The sequence below is a fragment of the Wasmannia auropunctata genome, unplaced genomic scaffold, assembly GCF_000956235.1.
Source record: "Wasmannia auropunctata unplaced genomic scaffold, wasmannia.A_1.0 LD336000.1, whole genome shotgun sequence".
NCBI classification, from domain to species: domain Eukaryota; kingdom Metazoa; phylum Arthropoda; class Insecta; order Hymenoptera; family Formicidae; genus Wasmannia; species Wasmannia auropunctata.
Window position 1 is genome coordinate 3267034 of NW_012026890.1, and position 18336 is coordinate 3285369.

Genomic DNA, 18336 nt, shown 5'->3' on the forward strand with positions numbered 1-18336 from the left:
GGAGATTCTAAAACGTGCAAACACAAAGTAACAAGCGAGCGTAAAGAGTCAGGAATGCTAATCATTTAATCGTTAATAGCATTTATTAACGGAGGTGAATAAGTTTTCGTTCGAGAAGAAATCTTCTCAGGCAGCACACTAAAAAAAAATTCGATGCTTGTTCACTTCCTAACCGTTAGCAGAACACGGTGTATGTAACACAGATGATAAGAAGTAAAACGAAAGAAATATTTAAACTATGGTCTCCGATGTGAAGTCAGCGCGAGTGACTTGCACATTCGAGACGCTCGTCCCTCCACGATCTTGTATTTATTAAATAGTTGTTATACCGGATAATTGATGAAAAAAAGAAAAATGAATATAACGAGTAATTGACGAGATAATTAAGTAAGACGATCATACAGGCTGACTACAGAGAATAGTGTAAAATATATAGATCATTTTAATATGGTGTATTGTATATCTATATAGAAATCTTTGACACACAGCAGCAGGATGCGGTTTCTGCAGACGTCCTTTTTTACTTTTCATGTCATATCACTAGTAGTATCTTAAATACGTATTCTCCTCAGTTCCTTTTTCTCTTCTACTTTTTTATGAATACTGATTCCTTAAATTAGTTTTTAACGGCTACTTTCCTATTCTTCCAACAAATTTGGAAAATGATATCAATGCGCGGAAGAGATAAGGAGAGAAAAAAAAATACCGACAAACAATCACAAATATTTTTACAAATTGTATTATAAGAACTTAGTGTGTGGCCGTCGGACTGGCTTCTGTTCGACCATACCGTGGAATGCACGTGGAAACTGGTTTATTTTTTACCTCCGATTTATAATAACTATTAGGCACGTTTAAGACTACGATTATATTATTGTTACTATTACAATTAATTCTATATTATTATTACTATTGTATGCATCTATTATTACTATTAATACTTATCACTGTTTACTCTTGCTATTGCTACAACTGCACTATTACTATTACACTATTATTACTGTCGACGATAATTATGACATATGCGATGATTATAAGTGTTTAAATTTTAGATCATTAGAACGAGATCATTGATAGATAAGGTGGAGGGAGGGGTATATTGTAATCGTGGGGATATGTCTCGATGGGGGATATCGACCTGAAAAGTTTACCTGATTAAATATATGACTTAATTGTATTTACTCTGTAGGATTTACCATAGATCTAAACGAGGAATATTTCGGAAGAGTGCTCTCCAAATGCTCATGTTTAATTACCGAGCGGGTCGCGTTGTGTCTTACTTTATCGATGAGAATGGCGAGTATTATGCTAAATAATATAATTCACCAAGATAGACCTTATACCACACATAAAGGTGTAATTAAATAGATTACGGTTATACAGAATTCAGCAATTTTGTTAAGCGTTATAAAAGTGTGATCTCATATAACGTAATTTATACTATTGTCCATATTTTGTTTTTCCTTGTCCATCGAACGACAGTGTAAGACTTCATTGTATCTTAAGTGCAAGACGATCGACTGCTAATTTTATTTTTTCTTCTTCGTATTCTTTTCGTTATTCGTTTCGCCGTTCATATCATCAATGCTTGTTACGCATCCTGACAATAAAGTGTTGAATCGCGTTGCATTCAAAGCTATAGAATAGGCCAATCTTTTCTTTTTTTTTTTTTACGACGATATTTATTACCGGCTATATCGATGTCGATTTAATTAAATTTAGAACCACTTTGCATTTTGTTAGAAATCTTATATAAGAACTTCTTTTGTCTACGAAATATATCGCGGAGAGAAAACCGGTGTTGTACACGCCAATTGGATGAAGAGACGAGTGCAATGTTAACAAAACGCGACTCGTGTGAACTTCTGGGATCAACGCAATAACACACTTAACTAAACACATAACGAAACAAAAATGCGACTAGAGAGCTCAATCAAACAACCAATTTTACATCCTAATTATTATGGTAATACAAAGAAAACACGTGCAGATATACACTCATGAACACATATTCACACACACATACACTCTTACCTCTAAAACACGCATAAATGAAGTAAACTAATTAACTCTTCTAGCTGCGGCTAATTTGTTTGAAAACTCGCGTAAGCATGACATATTTGCAGTGTCTATAAGACAGCCGAAGTACTAGCGATGTTGGTATATGTGAATATATTGATGAATACGAAATTTAACACACGCGCCAAGAACGGAGAATATATAGGGATCATAGTGCCTTTCAAACGACAACAGTTAGATATTAAACATCACTTAGCAGCTATGAACATGAAAGGTATAACCGCAGGAACCGTTGAAACATTTCAAGGACAAGAACAAAATGTGATATTGTCGAGGTATGATCTAAGATAATGAAACATGATGACGTAGAACATCTTGGCCGTTCCAAAATAAAATTATAACGATATTATAAATTTTAATAAGAAGAAAGGACTTTGATGATGATTTACTCAAACTTTTATTTGCCTTGTTTTATCCAATTTGGATTGAGGTCCTTGTAATATAAGCAAATTCTAATTTTTAGTCTTAGTTTTTGATCACGTAAATATGTATATACGATTTGCAACTAGAGAGTTAATTAGTTAACGCATTATTGAACATTCAAGCGATAAATTCGTAAGGGAAAAATATATAGATGAAAAAAAGTGATGAAAAAAATACTATGGTTGTTCTAAATAAATAATGCGTTATTTAATACCTAACTTGCAAGGGAGGGGGCGGCAAATAATAGCGACGTTTTATCTACGGCTGTTTTTTACAACTTATTTTATAGAATAATACCGATAACTAACGATGCGGATTAAGAACCACTAGTATATCAATTATAATTATTACTACTAATATTGTATTCCTTACTCTTATCGATTTTTAACTAAAGTTAAAGCGTAAATTTTAAAATCTTAAGTGTATGCGAGGTGTTAAGGAAAAAGCGGTTATTACATTTCATTTGTACAGGGCACGTAAATATAATCGATGCGTTTGTTGAGGATTGGTAAAATAAACGAGCTAATTAATTTATTATATTAACGAGTCTCAGACGGATAAAAAAAAAGTAAATTTAAATACTAGCGCGATGACGGGCGAGGGAAAGAAAAGAAAAGGTTACAAAGAGTTAATGGCTGCCTTTGCCGGAACTATATGTACATACATATATTTTAGATTATGAGACGGTGGTATAGTATTGAGAGAACGTTATGTGCGAACGGAGGGGGAAGCGGTGGCGCAAATGGAATTTTAAAACACGCAAAACGAAGGCAAAACGTGGAGGCTTCAGAGCGGGACTATTCGAATAATTGATGATTACTAATTATAACAGATAATATATTTATATTCAACGCAATATTATTAGTATTTTTAAATACAGAGATGACGCATCTAATTAATGTAATAGGTAGCATATAGGGAAGATATACTTTGATTCTAGCCGTTGTTACTACCTGCCTCATTCGCGGTTTTCGCGAACTGTACGGCTTGCTCTCAGGGTTGTTGTTGTTCTCTCTCTTTTTTTTATTATTGTTTTTTTTTGAGCTCTTTTTTTTCCTCCCTGTCTTATGTTCATCTACTCTTACTGCTCTGAATCGCTCATATTTATTTAAAGGAGGCACTTTACGCTACACTCCGGGATTTAGTATTCTCGAATTGGCCAAAATTTATATAGAAAGTTACAAAATTACGAATCCGTTTCTCTGCAATAATCCTGGCAGGATTATGACCTTTTTATAAATTTATACAGGAAACTTCTCGTTTTTTTTTCTGGCTAAGAATCGCCTGTTGCGAGGATTAATCTTCTTGGAGACGGTGTCAACGATCTTGCCCTATATAAAAAGTGTAATAAGAAATTCGTTTGTTAGAACTTTCGTAGAGTTCAAAGTTTTATTTTATTTTCCTATCTCTTTGCGTTGATCCGTATACTTACAAAAAATTGTACATAGTACTAATTTCAACCAATTTTACTTGGTTTTTTTTTACATTATTAATACATAAATGCTAAATTAATCATTGTTCCAGTTTTCATAATTTATCTTTTTAATATCCCGCTTCTTAAATCGAAAACAAGAAATTTCATAATTTTCTTTTCTTACACACATACGTATACATGTATCTGCAAATGCCTCTCTCCGTTTTTCATGCATTTAGACGATTTCGTGTTAAATTATCGTGTTATTCTTTTCTTAAACGTACAGTCAATAGAGCGGAACGCAGCATAAAGAAGGAAACTATAAATATTACAGCCACTAAGTTAAGTCGTTGTTTTTCTTCTCTATTAACTTAATTAGATAATGCGTGGATTCATCCTTGTTCATCCTACAAGCGAGTGCGTATAGCATGCGAGTTAGGGTTTTTTTGCCAAGCAAGTTAAGTATTTCGATATTTAAAGAATTGTCCTTAAATGTGTATAAATAATTCCGGGGACGTCGCGAAATGTCTGTTTTTAACGTTAAGCGCACGTTTTAGCGTCCCGCACACTAAAGACTGGTCGTATAATTAAATATTACACTTAAACTACTTATTACTCGTATCGTAATCTATCGTGGAAAACACTTTCTATTGATATGTATGAGTTTCTCCTGCCGTTTTTTTTTTAATTAATAGTATATGTCTTAGTTCGTACCAGACGACGACGTGTAATCATTGGCTATTGCATTTTTACCATAATTACGATTGTTAATCCTTAAAATTGCGAAACATCGCGCAGTTCCTCTTCTTTATTATTATTTTGATTATACGATTGCACCATAATCTCCCCAACGGAATCGCGTCGTTCAATAGCAGATAGATAAGACCGATAGACAGGGTGGGCATTTATCTGTCGATAAATCGTGAGATCTATCAGGAAACGAACATATAGCATAGTCGCGATAACGCGTCGAATCGAGGAAGAAGGATATATTCTCGGTGATAAGATATCGTTTCGTCACTGCCTGAGTCTTTGTCAAATTGATCTTGCTTCGTTTCAAATATTGATCAATAAGTAATGTAACTTTTCATGAAGAACAAAAAAAAAGAAACAAATATACGACGTACGATTCCCCTCGAAAATCTCGATAGACCAAACCTTCATTATCCTGCTTTGTCTACCGCAGTTGCAGAATCTTCAATCTAAATTATATGAGAGTTGACTTTAATAATATAAAGTATAGATTTCCATAAATATGAAATGATTTTTCATTTCATTATTTAATTTTCTAACACTCCAATCATTTTCGTTATGAAATACGTGGGTTGAGAGTCGGAGAATCAAACCCGGGACTCGCTGACTACAAATCGGTCGCTCTCACGAGCAGCTACGTGTAATTCCCATCCTGCTTTTTTATTAGCTATATATTACGATGCGTGAGAGTCAAATAATAAAGAAGAGGCCGCCGGTATATATTGTACTCAGGTAGTGTGATAATCGCTCACACCCGCGTGTGGGCGCGAGTATAAGGCAGTAAAAAAAATAAATAAATAATTTCAAATGAGACAAAGCTGATTAATATAAGAGACAAATGTGTTGTACACACACGAGATATATTCTAAATTACGTTTACATAGAAGCAGTTAAGGCATTAAATTATAATTACAAAGTGATTTTCCTCTCCTGCGAGTCTGATAGGACAAGGTAATTATTGTCTTAAACGTATATAGTAAATGCGAAAACAATGTAGGGATTTAAAAAAAAAACAAGTGAGTTTTATATAAGGGAAATTCTAAAATATGTTTATGTTAAGGTTCGTGCAGCGGGCTGATGTTTCAATCGTTACGAGAGGAGAGAATGAGAAGGTGGAATCGAGACCGCTTTAGCGGGATAAATCACACGCAGACAGATATTCTTACAATTCTTACACACACACGCACACAAACCAATGATCCGAAAATACACAGTACTGAGAAGAAATGAGTGTATCGGGAGAGTGATCAGCGATTTTTAACAAAAAAAAAACCACGAGTGCATTAGCGAATTGGACAAGTTAGCTAGAAGATGAAACGAATAAATAAAGTCCTATAAAACGTATAATTATTTTGATCATCGAATCTCGAGGCACGTGATCGAGAGACTAAGATTCTCAGATCTTATTAGATTGCTTTGAGAGCCACTAATACAAAAAAAAATATAAATAAAAAATAAAAGATAAAATGATATATGCAAAAGGAGCGTTTTTAATTTTTTTGACATAAAAAGGGAAGGGGGAATATTGCCGCTATATCATTTATTTCGCTCGAGAACGGTCGAATGGTTATTTCGATTTTAGTAGAATGGAATTCCTACAGCTGTTGGGATGCTTTAAAATAATATCTCGCACACGGTACGATGAGAGAATCGATTGATCTACTTTTATCATATTTTAGTGTGAAGTAATAAGGTAATAGACGTAAAGTTGGTAATGATTGTAACGATAATAAATGAAATTATTAACTGTAATAACATGACCTGTATACTTGTAAACTTTTAGCATTGTATTGGTAAGGTCGTATCCCCTTACGAGCTAATCATGAATAGAATAAAAATAGATTAAATGAGAAAAAAAATCTATGGTAGTAAGTTTAGTAGTATCACGAGTGTGCCGCATGCGCATTTGGCTATTTGCATATGCGATATGCGATTTTCTGAAAATAAAAAGTGACGGGCGCGTAATGCCCGTCTCAAATAATAAGGATAATATTTGTTAAATGATCTTTATGCTCGCGCGCTTTCCATCCGTCTTACTCCCAGTGCCCCGAATTTAATGTCTCCTTGTGCTGAAGGAGGATGTTCGACTTTCATCACTTTGATAACGCGACGAAATATTATTTCGCTCGATTGTGTTCGATCCATACGAAGGTGTCCATTACAATAAAACGATAGAAACTCGATATATCTGAATCGAATTCCGGATCGGAGGAGAAGCAATAAGCTTCTAAGGACATTTTTCACATTAAAAGGTTCTACGCCTGCGACGAACATGCCTCAGCGAAAACGTTCCGTTTAATTTTATCTGTCAGTTCACTCTGCTCGCAGTATCGGATCATTTTCAATCTGGTCCACTGCGTTGCAGACAGATTGCCATTTCGACAAGCTTTCATCTTACAATAAACATTCAATGAATTGGTCCCTTTCGGTGATGGCCATCTCTCACCATCAAATGGATGATGTAAAACTGACAACATAGATTCATATCTATATATTACACATTGAACATTTATTGTAAGACAAGAGGAGACAGATAAGAACTTGTGGCCCAGGTGAATTACTTTTTATCGTATGCCGTTGTAAGCTTTTTTTTAAAATAATATAAAATCAAGTGAGAGTAAATTATATTGAAAATATCACCAAACTGTAATCATAGAGTTGCGATTATCTTAGGATTAAAATTATTGTTTAAAAGGACATGTTGTTTAAAAATATACAATTTATATTCTTTAAAGTTATTGAAATATAAATTATATTAAAGATATTTATTAAAAAAGAATACGCTATAAAATATAAAATGTAAATACAATACATAAATAAGGTACATAAGTAATTATTGTTCTGAAAGAAGAAAATATTTTAATTGTTTCAGCATTATGATATTCCAAACACTTAAAACTTTTTATACATGAAGTTCATGTACATAAGTATTGTTATTGAAGTTTTTTGTTATTTTTTTTTACGCTTTTTGATAATTATTTATGAAGAAATCATTACTCGTTTATATAGTGTTCTTTAGTTTTTTTTTTTCAGCAACAATTTTTTAATAAAAAATATTTCAGTATTCTCTAAGCTTTAATGATTATATTAAATATTTCTCCTGTTTTTAGAAATTTATTAAAGCGTTTCTTTATAATAAATAAGAACTTTTAATATATATAATAATTTTTAATATATCTTATATTAAATTTTTATTTAATATAAGAATTTTGAAAAAAACAATGGTTTTTATATAAGGCAACTCTGTAGATGAAAATGGTGAAGTAGAAAAAAAAAAGGAAAGTAAAGATTAAATAAAAAAGCAATCATGAGATTTGAAGTCGAACATCTTTTGGACAGCACAGAGGTGTACGTTCCAGGCCAAGGCGCATAATCTCTGTTTGAATTTTTTTCTCGCAAGAAAAAGCCAAAAGATATGACATAGAATTGAAAAACAGGATAGGATAAAAAGAGAGAAAGGAAGGGTGTAGGAGGTTTTCTTTTGGAGAGAGATAGGAGAATGCGAGAAAGAGAGAAAGAGAGAGAGAGAAAGAAAGAAAGTGAGAAAGAGAGAGAGAGAGAAAGAGAGAGCGAGAGGCGTGAAAACGAGTTAAGCTTAAAAAGAAAGCAGGTAAACGATGTTTGAGAGCATAATTTTTTTTGTAGCCCCTGTATTAATGATAATGATTAATGATTATTGATTAACCAACATAAAGCATATGTTGAAAGAACACTGTTTACACACTACTTCTATCATGTAACTATAATATTCATTTTGACATATGTGTATGTACACGCACTCGTATGTCTGCTCGTGTAAATGTATACCTTTAAAAATATATGCGTATATCGTTATAGGGATCATAAGTATTTTTTTAAAGGTATGTACATTGTATGCACGGTCATTCGTGCACGCGTATATTCGACATATACGTATATATATATATATATATACATATTTATATATATATGTTGCACATACACGTGCGTACATATATATATACATATAAATCTGAATAAATACAACCACTACACCCCAGACTACATACACTACCTTTTTTTTTTCTTTCTCGTTTGATGGGAAAATAGGCGCGTTATCGACGCCGCTGACGGAGTAATGTTGGTTGCAAGGATATTTTTCGTCAACCGTATTGTAGAAATAAGGCTTAGATTCTATTCGACGATGTTATTCGATCGATTTCGGATCGACGATAGCATGCACAAATCGAGACTGAAGCTTTCAACTTGCTTAATCGTAGGCGGTTATTCTCGTTTAATTGTGAAGAATACAAAATAGATGCGTGTGTTGTATATCGCGTAGGGAGCCCACTTTGGTGGAAACACGTGTAGGATAAAGTACATACGCAGAGAAATATTCGTTACGAAGAATCATCTATTTTTTTTTCTTTTCAAAGAAGTTGAATCTTAAATGTCGCCTTTTCTAAGCATAGCAATCCGATTCAGTGAAGTTAGGTCACTTTTACAGTTGCCTTCGTCAATGTCTGACAAACGGCTTTGCTATAAGTTCAGCTCGACGTAGATACGCAGTCATTTCATTACGCAAATTTTTTGGGTCCGTTTCTGCAGATCCGCGCGCTCAAGATATTTCTTGCAACTGAGACTACTGTGGTTCGGGATATAGCAGAACGAACGGCGACAAATGAAGAAACAAAAAAAAACTCGGAAGGAACAATCGGGATTGCCATTCTATCTGTCGCAAGGACACCATTTGTTTTGACATCTCACGGTATTACTTGGCACGTCACATTTGCGGTCGCGTCACGTAAACCGATCCCGCGTGGGGATCGGTATATCCCAATCGATTTGTCAGGGTGTATTCTAAGCGAAACTCGAAAGTAAAACTCCTTTAAAAAAAAAATAAAATAAAAAGAGAAACCAGTCGGAAAGTCTTAGTGACTACACGCAGTTAATCCGTTCTCCTTAAGTAAGCCAATCTCTAAGTCACTTGGGACCCGAAAAGAAACACTTTCTTGTTTAAGTAATAGTTAATTAACGGTAACTCTTAGAGATATCACGGGGCCGAGTGGGAGTATCACGTGTAACACAATATTTCGATTCCGTTTGGATGAAAATAAGTAATTAAATGCCTGGCACATGTTTGCTTACGTAACATTGCCAATAGATCGACGTACAGCATAAACTAGTTGTAATTCGTAAACTTAACTTAATCGAGATCGAAAGAACTGACTGCGCGACGAGGGTTTTATAATTGTTGGATTTATATTTAATTAGACTTTGGTTACTATACAAACTTAACTCGATATAGAGATACGATATACTTGTAAATTTCATTCTACGGTATATAAGTACGTCAAAAAAGTGCGCGACGAAATAATAATGCATTTTGCAGCTTAATAAGGGAGAGGACCTGTGAATCAATAGTTTATCTTTCGCATAGAGACGTCATGATTAATGTTAGATGGTACGTTCAATCAGTAACTAGTACGTTATGGACTTAATTAAGGAATTACTATTAATGGCTAATTAAATGACCAATCGCGATCATTGATCATGCGTGTGAACAGGTGCATCCCCTATTATCCTATGATGGTTGGCAACCTTTAACAGCGCTAATCGCGGCGTTTTATATAAAGCAACTATTGTTTACATATATTTATTTATTTTGATTGTAACATCATTTATTTTTAATTTCGTCTTTTTTTTTAATTTCTTTTTTCTGTTTTATTTAATTACCTATAGTTGCACAAGAATGGGCCACGCGTACGGCTCGATATCTTCAAGCGTTGACCAGTTACCACAAACTTGCGGACAAAGTCAGGGATACATGACGATACATAACGAAGTTATGGACACAAACAAGATGACACAGACTTAACGAAGTTTTGGGTAGAAGCATGAAAATATTATACATAATTATTCGTTCATGTAAGTAAAGCTATAAAATGGTGCACAAATCAATGTTTACGTAGGCATACACAATTCTTTTATTAAAAAGTTTCAACTTCTCTAACGCTCGAGAATTTCATTGTTTGAATAAGAGAATTTTTTTTTATGCCTGCGAATCATTCATAAAATCAATGCTCCACTTGCGTTGATTTTAAATCCATGAATTGTATGAGTTAATGGTATTATGTAATTTTTCGAAATATCTGTTTGTTGTCATATTTATTTTTAAATAAATTAATTTAGTCCTTCTAAATGTATTCAATTGTTTGTTAATTTTGGCCGCAAAACTTATGCAGTTGCCGACCACTTAGCTCGCTAATATGTCGAACCTTTTGCATTTAATAATGAGAGTTCTCTAATGCTTGTGATTCGGACGCGACGCAAATGTGACACACAAGAAATCGAACATATACACGCATACATTTACACACGTACCTACACATCGTAGACGCTTTTTAAGATAGCGCATACACATGAAGATTTACCAAGCGAGCGCTTGGGGAATTTTGTCGATTAGAAGTATCGCGTTTTACTCCCCTTACGTCGGAAGGGACGTTTGCCTCGTCATTTACATCATTTACTAAGCAAACAACGGCGAATATACCGAGCCGAATTACACCGAGTATAAATAGTATTTACGAGTCTGTATGCGCATGTACTAATTAGATAACTATTTGTATTTTAACAAGTAATATTTAATGTTTGATGTTTCATCCATCCCACATTATTCTTGTGTGCGTAAACGTAGGAGAACAGCCGTGGAGGCAACTGTGTTAATATTGATAGACGAATCTAGGATGGGCTGTTGGTGGTTGGAACGCATTTTCAGATTACCGTAGTTAACTTCTTTCCGTTCGTCAATTTTATTCATCACAGGCATCTCTGGCGAGTGGAATTATTAAAGTCAGCGTGATTTTGAATTACTGCGACATTTCTTTTAACAACGAAAATAGTTATACGTTGAAAAATTGTGATAATTTATTGATTTAATTGTGGAAATTTGTAAGAAAATGGAGATTATTAATTTTATCGTTGAAAAATTTTGCATTTAATCTGATCGATCTGAAGATGGATCGTATAGATCCGATTTTTTCGTTCTTATCCTATATCATCGTGTTCAAATTCAAATTTTGCTCGCCAGAGGAACCGCCCAAAAAATTTATCCAATCAAGAGAAGTTGGGGTTTATATGTCAAAACGGCGTTCGCATTTCCAATCCTGGGATTCAATTATCGACTACGGCGCGGCAGTTATTGAATCGAGATTGAGTTCACGTTTCGCTCATTTCAGAATTTTGGTTTTGTTTCCGAAACGGACTTAAGCGAGAGGATAAATCGATCGCGCTCGATAGTGAAGTCGAAGCTATCGCTTTTAATTTTCGCGTTTCGTCAACTTACGCTACAGTTATTTTCGTCTTAAACGTATAATTTCGCCGTGAATGAAATACGTCCCAACGCTCACTGCCCTCCGTGGAGACACGAGAGAGCGACAGCCCTTTTCATGTCTGGTGGCCCCTTTGGACAGAGGGACAGCCGGGAGAAGGGTCGTCGCGAAGTATAATACGATACAAACGAGTAGTCAGCGTGCTTTATCGAGCTGAATAAAAGATAACAAAAATGGAAAATAACAATCGCGCGTCTGCTGTTTCTCCTTGCGAGCCGCGTGCACGCGCGTACTCGCGCGCTTCAGCCCGATTTGGAAATATTGCCGTGACACTTAGGCTTAGGATAAAAGCGGAAAAACAAAACCTTATTAAAAGATAAAAGAAGTGTCAAAGTACTGCTACAATTATCACTAATTAACTATTAACTATTAACGCGTTAGTACCACTTAAAACGAAAGATCGGAGGGGGAAGTGAGAGACAAAGAGAGAGATAGATGTGAAAACTACTGTTGTTATTAATTTCTATTTGTAATTAATTAATTAATTGTCATCAGCCATGGCTTTACTATTTTCTTGATAAAGTACTATATCGACAGCTTCTCGAGGCTACGAGGCAATGAGGCGCGTGTGAGAAAGAGCTTAGATTAGTAAGGCGAGCATGTTTAACGTTTAATTAAGATCGACGATTTGGGGGAGTAAGTGTGGAGCTTAATTGGTGGCGCGATCCTGTAAGAATTCTGTGCGGCCGAATGCTGCGTGGGTGCCGGGGGTGCATGCGTGGGGTGAAGAGAAAAAAAAACGGGCGCAACAAAAAAAATCTGGACTCGGTTAGGTAGATAAATAGACGTATATAAGACGACCTGGAAAGACTGGGAATTAATTAAATCACATCCTCTCGGAAGTAGAATTAATTAGAAAGGCTGGCTGTAAGGTCAAACGACTGTTCGCGTTTATTGTTACTAATAGTTAATGGGCTATCTCTAACGTCTTACGGTCTAGTTTACTCGATAAATGGACAAGAAAATAAAAAAGTTGTTTACTAAACTCGTTACCTCCGCCTAAGGATGATAGCTGTTACGAAAAATCGTAATCGTTTAGCTGGGTAAGGCCGAAAAATCGCATTAAATAATACGTGGATAGAAAGTACACACCGAAAGTGCTACAGACAGATCTCTTTTTCTTAACGCGAGATAGTTTACGGTAGATAAGTGCGAGGAGGAATTTCCGTTTGCGCGAAATTGGCAGGTTCTTCTTTTTTTTTTCTTTGTCAACTCGATTTCGTTCTACTTTCTACTCGAGCGCGGTTCTCGGATATCACATCACGTCGCGAACGATAACAACTCTCAATATTCAGCTGATGATGTCTGAGCAAACAAAGATTAGGATTCGCAATTCTTGAAGCTTTAAAAAAATAAAAAAATAACTAAATTGCTCTAACAACGCGCGAAACAAAGTCGACGGCTTATTTTCGTTCTCTTTTGATACATCGGTGCGAACGTTTTTACTTCGTGTTTCGATGACATGATAGCAGACCCTTTTTAAACGTGTCTTAAAATCGCGACGGTACGTACGTCGTGTGCCCTTTTCCGGAGGGCGCGACGACGTCAGCAAAACGAGATGGATGGGGTGAAAGACGCATGAATGTGAAAAAAACTTGGGCACGACGTTGTAGCGGTATAATTAAATCGATATAATTATTGATTAAGAGATAAGTTGTGTACAAATGTATTATAAATTAACAATTATCTCAGAGTACCTTAACGCAGAGAGGAAAAAGAAAGAGTAATTAATGAAACTTACTTGACTCGTTTTAATTATCATAAACACATATATATAGAAGACCCCCCCGCTTCTTTCGACGGGCGGGGACAAAGGAGGATACGGCACATAGGATCAATAATTAAGGGTATCGATTATTGTCTAATTAATTAATTAAACTCGTAACTCTCGAAATAAGGCCGTTGTAGACAAGTATTAAAATAGGGAAAGTGAAATATTTTTAATGAAACCACAAATGCCAACTATTGTGTTCTCGTGAGAATCATAATTATTCCGTAATTCTTAAGTAAAAAGAAAAGGAAAGCGTATCTAAGTCGTTGATTATATAAGTCGTTGTAATTTAATTCTTTTGTTAGAAAGGAAGACGGTGGGAGAAAGTAAAATGGGATATGATAAATCACTGGCAGGACGAGACGTACGTGACTGAAGCGAATGGACGTGCGCACGAAGTGAGAGAATGAATATCGAGTGATTGACGAAATTGCATGAATTGATCGAGCGATGATCGAGCTACTGGTAATGACGGATTAAAGGAGGAATCGAATACATTCGTGTTTTTTTTATCTCATACATACATAAAGGGGTTCATTAAAAAAATTTACTTAATAGGTCGAATCGATTATTGAAATTTATTGATATTATTTTAGTACTTTTGGTAAAATTGAGTAAACTTTTCGGAGTAAAAAGAATTGAGAATTGACAAGTTAAGCCTCTACGTTGTGTGCAAACTTGATCCCTACGATGTCAATATTATTTGCGATTTTAAAAAGTCGTGAGAATAAGTAGAAGAAACGTAAGACGAGAGATTTTGAAAAAAAGGCGAATGGATTCTATTCTCCGATTGGGAAGACGGTATAAGAGGATCGTGTGAAAGGGGAAAAACGAGCGAAAGGATTGTGTGATTGTGAGACGATTAGGAGACGACGAGTGAGCATATAGGCGTAAATATCCGATATTAACAACTAAATGACAGACACACATATATACACACATTTAGAGAAATGTTCACAGAATATACATTTTAGTAATACAGGAGCATAGATCGTACGGGGTACAAGTTGGCGCGCGACCATCGCGCGTCGAGAATCAGGTTTAAGGTTTGCCAAATCTTACTAAGTAAAAAACCATGCGAAACAGAGTAAAGTTTATTAAGCTGCACTACGTATAGCATGTAGGGAGTACTTGCATTAAAGGAAAAAAAAAACATAGCTAAAAACCGTTAGTGTTTATTAAAAAAAAAAAACGAAGATGTGATGAAGAGTGCCGGCGCAATATTTCCAAATCGAAGCCCCTCGAACCTGCCGTTTATCCGGAAAGGGGGATCATCCCCTGAACCCGCGTGCAAAAAAAAGATAAGAGAGAACGGGAGGGAGAAGTGAAGAGAGAAAGAGGAAATCGTGATGACAAAATCAAACGGAAGGAGACTCTCGGTCGTCGCATTTCTCTTGCGATCGTGTCTTTGTGTCTCCGTTTTTCTTTTCGCGACGTATATCCTTATGTCGACGGAGCGTTTATCTGTAGGTTCATAGGGCACGTGCGTAATGTTATAAATTATCAAAATGCGACAAGAAACGATCGTCAAATAGAACTCGTCGGGGACGTGTATTTGGTGTTCTGGCGTGCGAAATGAAGAGCACGGCGGGAGCGAGGGAACGGGGGGATCGGAGACAGTGACGAATCGACGAGTGAAAATTACGAAAGTAGTTAAAAAAATAATTAACGATCGTTATCTATTTTTAGCGATGTTATCTCCGACACGATGGGTGGGGGAAGAGACCACGGGAGATTGTAGGCGAACGACAAATGAGAGGGAGGCACGAGAACGGTGTTTTCGGTACACGTATCAGATTGAACGCGAATTGACGTGAGGTGAATTTCTGCGTTTGTTTCACGCGAATGCCAGGGGCTCTGCAATTGACCTCGTAGTCTGCGTGGGTGTGCCGTGACCGAAGTCTCGGTCGTGGCGTTCCTTCGAGATTAACGAATGCACGTGCCGAAGTTTAATTAAGTTGCGTTATAAATTATGTACGTAACGTCAAACCGTATATCGCCAAACTTGTAGAGTTATTTAATACCGGACGATCATTTCTCAATTTACTGCACATCTGTTCTTGACAACTTCATCTGCTCGATGGAAACTACATATTAGCACAAACTTTAAATATTTCCATTGAGTCAATATGTAGCAACAAACACGTAATAACAAGCTTGATACTCTATTTTTTATATAATTTTATTATATGACAGTCACACATTGGAATATATTTTCATTTAATTATTTTAAGTTTATTAGTAGACTTGAGAATATAGAGAAATCGTGAACTCTTTTCATCAACTTTAGCTGATTTAAAACGATTTTTTAAATTAGTTTCACGTTTCTTATATTGCTATAGAACACGAAACGCACGAATCCTGAATATAATATTTTTTTAAATAAAGTGACTTTATTACATAATTGATGAAATGTTCAAATGATTGATTCTTAAACAATTACTGCAAGCCAATGTGCTAAATTGCTAACTGTTTCAATGTGCTTTCAACAGCATTGCATGTATTTTCCATGAGATATAAAAAATCCATCTTGCTTCTAACATAAAATTTTTTTTAATGAAATAAATCTAAAAAATTGTATCTGTATTAAGAGACTATCAGAAAAGTTTGTGATCTTTATATAGTAAAAACGATTTGCATGCTGTTTTTTTATATTAAAATGCTTTTTTATACGCTACATGGAATAAAAATTGTCATGTTCTGACCCATTAAATATTTCTGAGAATGATTAACGTTAAATGTCAGCGATTTGGTTTTATAACGATTAGTGTGAATTGCTTTATTTGAAATTCATAGAAAAACCTATGACGTCGATACGACGGTGACGTTACGTACAGCACGAATCTGAAACTAGATATGAATATATGAGAGGAAATATCGGGAGCAAATTTATTAAGTGAATCACACCCCGATATAAATCTCAGACGTGAGCAGAAGTTTGAAGCGACGAAGAGGGATGTTCAGAAGTTGGATGTCGAAATCAGTATGAGACAGGCACTTTGGAAGGAAATCCAACAGATGACTGGCATAGATCAGATTCAAGAGGTAGAAGGATTGATGAGGAAAGGTTGATAGATAGGCAGGCGGTAGGCGAAAGAGGATGAATCAAAGATAGGAATACATATAATTGTCCGAGAAAAAGATGTGTATTAGAAAAACGTGTCCGTTCATTTTTTTTTGTTTTTCGAAAGAATCCTTGACGTGCCTTCGAAGGAAGGGTATCAATCAATCTGGCGTGTAACGGTAAAGATAGGATAGTCCAAATAGAAGAGATCGACTCATACCGCTGATTTCTTCTCTCGTTGTTCCTTTTTGCTTTTTGACACATATACGCTTGCCGACAAACGTTAAGGGTCAAATAACTTGCTCGTGAATTGTTTAATATATTTTAACTTATTCACACATTTATGTAATTGATTGCATCAAATGCAAGAACTGTATGCTTGCTTTGCAAAATGTATTTCTTGGTGCAGTCGATCATATATAGATTGTATAAACAAGCGAGACGTATGTAACAATTTACGAGTAATTGCTTTACCATTTAATTTTTGTCGATAAGCATGTACGAACTCATACACACACACATATATACACATACACACACGCGCACGCACACGCGTACATACGTTGCTTTTGTCAAGTTATTTAGCTCATACGAGTACGTCATACACCGTACGCTCTTACTCCCTCCCCCCACTCTCGACGACATATAAAATAACAGTACTATTATGATAGTTACTGTACTATATTGCTACTATTATTACTACTACCATTATTATTACTATTACAATTACTACTTATACTATTATTATTACTATGATTATTCTTACTATTATTATTATTATTATTATTATTCATTGAACACACATACACATATATATATAAAATATATATATTAATATGCTTAACGGTGTTTCTAGTGGATTAATTGATTAATTGATACTTAAGATATATTAATAATATTAATAACGATCGTAATGAGACATATATAATATTATATATACATAAATCTATATACACATATATAAATATATATATAATGATGATAAGTTGATATGCTGATTACTATATGATGATATAATATAGAGAAAAAATGGATCATTATTCGTAAAAATACACTGGTATAGATTATGAGAAATTATGATTAAATAGAAAATGATATTGATGAAAAAAAAAAGTTTCCATCTTGTCAATCGAACTAATCTCGATCCCTTCACTTAAAATTAGTTCGCACCTTAAGTAGTTATGTGTAACTATTTCATGTGGTTGAGAGACTTAAAACACTGCACAGCATAAATTTTTATTCCTAGTGACGATTGTACTAGTATATTTATAATATATATTATAACTGTTATCGCGTAATGCTGTATTTGAGTGCCAGTGATCAGTTTGAATATCTCATTTTAAAGAATTCTTTTATAAAGAACAATTTATATATATATATAAAATTTAATATATATATATAATTTGTACATAATGTACATGGTATGAATGACAGTGCGAGCATGCGAGTGCGCGAGAGAAGAGAGATCACATGTGTTTTTTTT

The 18336-nt window shown here is 34.8% G+C and overlaps 1 protein-coding gene across 5 annotated transcripts in view; it reads left to right on the top strand.

The window, feature by feature from the left end:
- Positions 1 to 18336, top strand: part of LOC105453382 (heterogeneous nuclear ribonucleoprotein 27C) — a 39558-nt gene that overhangs the window by 13817 nt on the left and 7405 nt on the right. Inside the window, exon 7 of one of the 5 annotated variants that reach the window (XM_011695289.1) lies at positions 10370 to 15438. The exons of 3 other annotated variants lie outside the window; for them this stretch is intronic. In XM_011695289.1, the coding sequence (XP_011693591.1) occupies positions 10370 to 10458 (89 nt within the window). In that variant the 3' untranslated portion in view covers positions 10459 to 15438. Of the gene's footprint in view, positions 1 to 9235; positions 10313 to 10369; positions 15439 to 18336 lie in introns of those variants that run through there. One more of the 5 variants, XM_011695291.1, reaches the window with a different exon arrangement.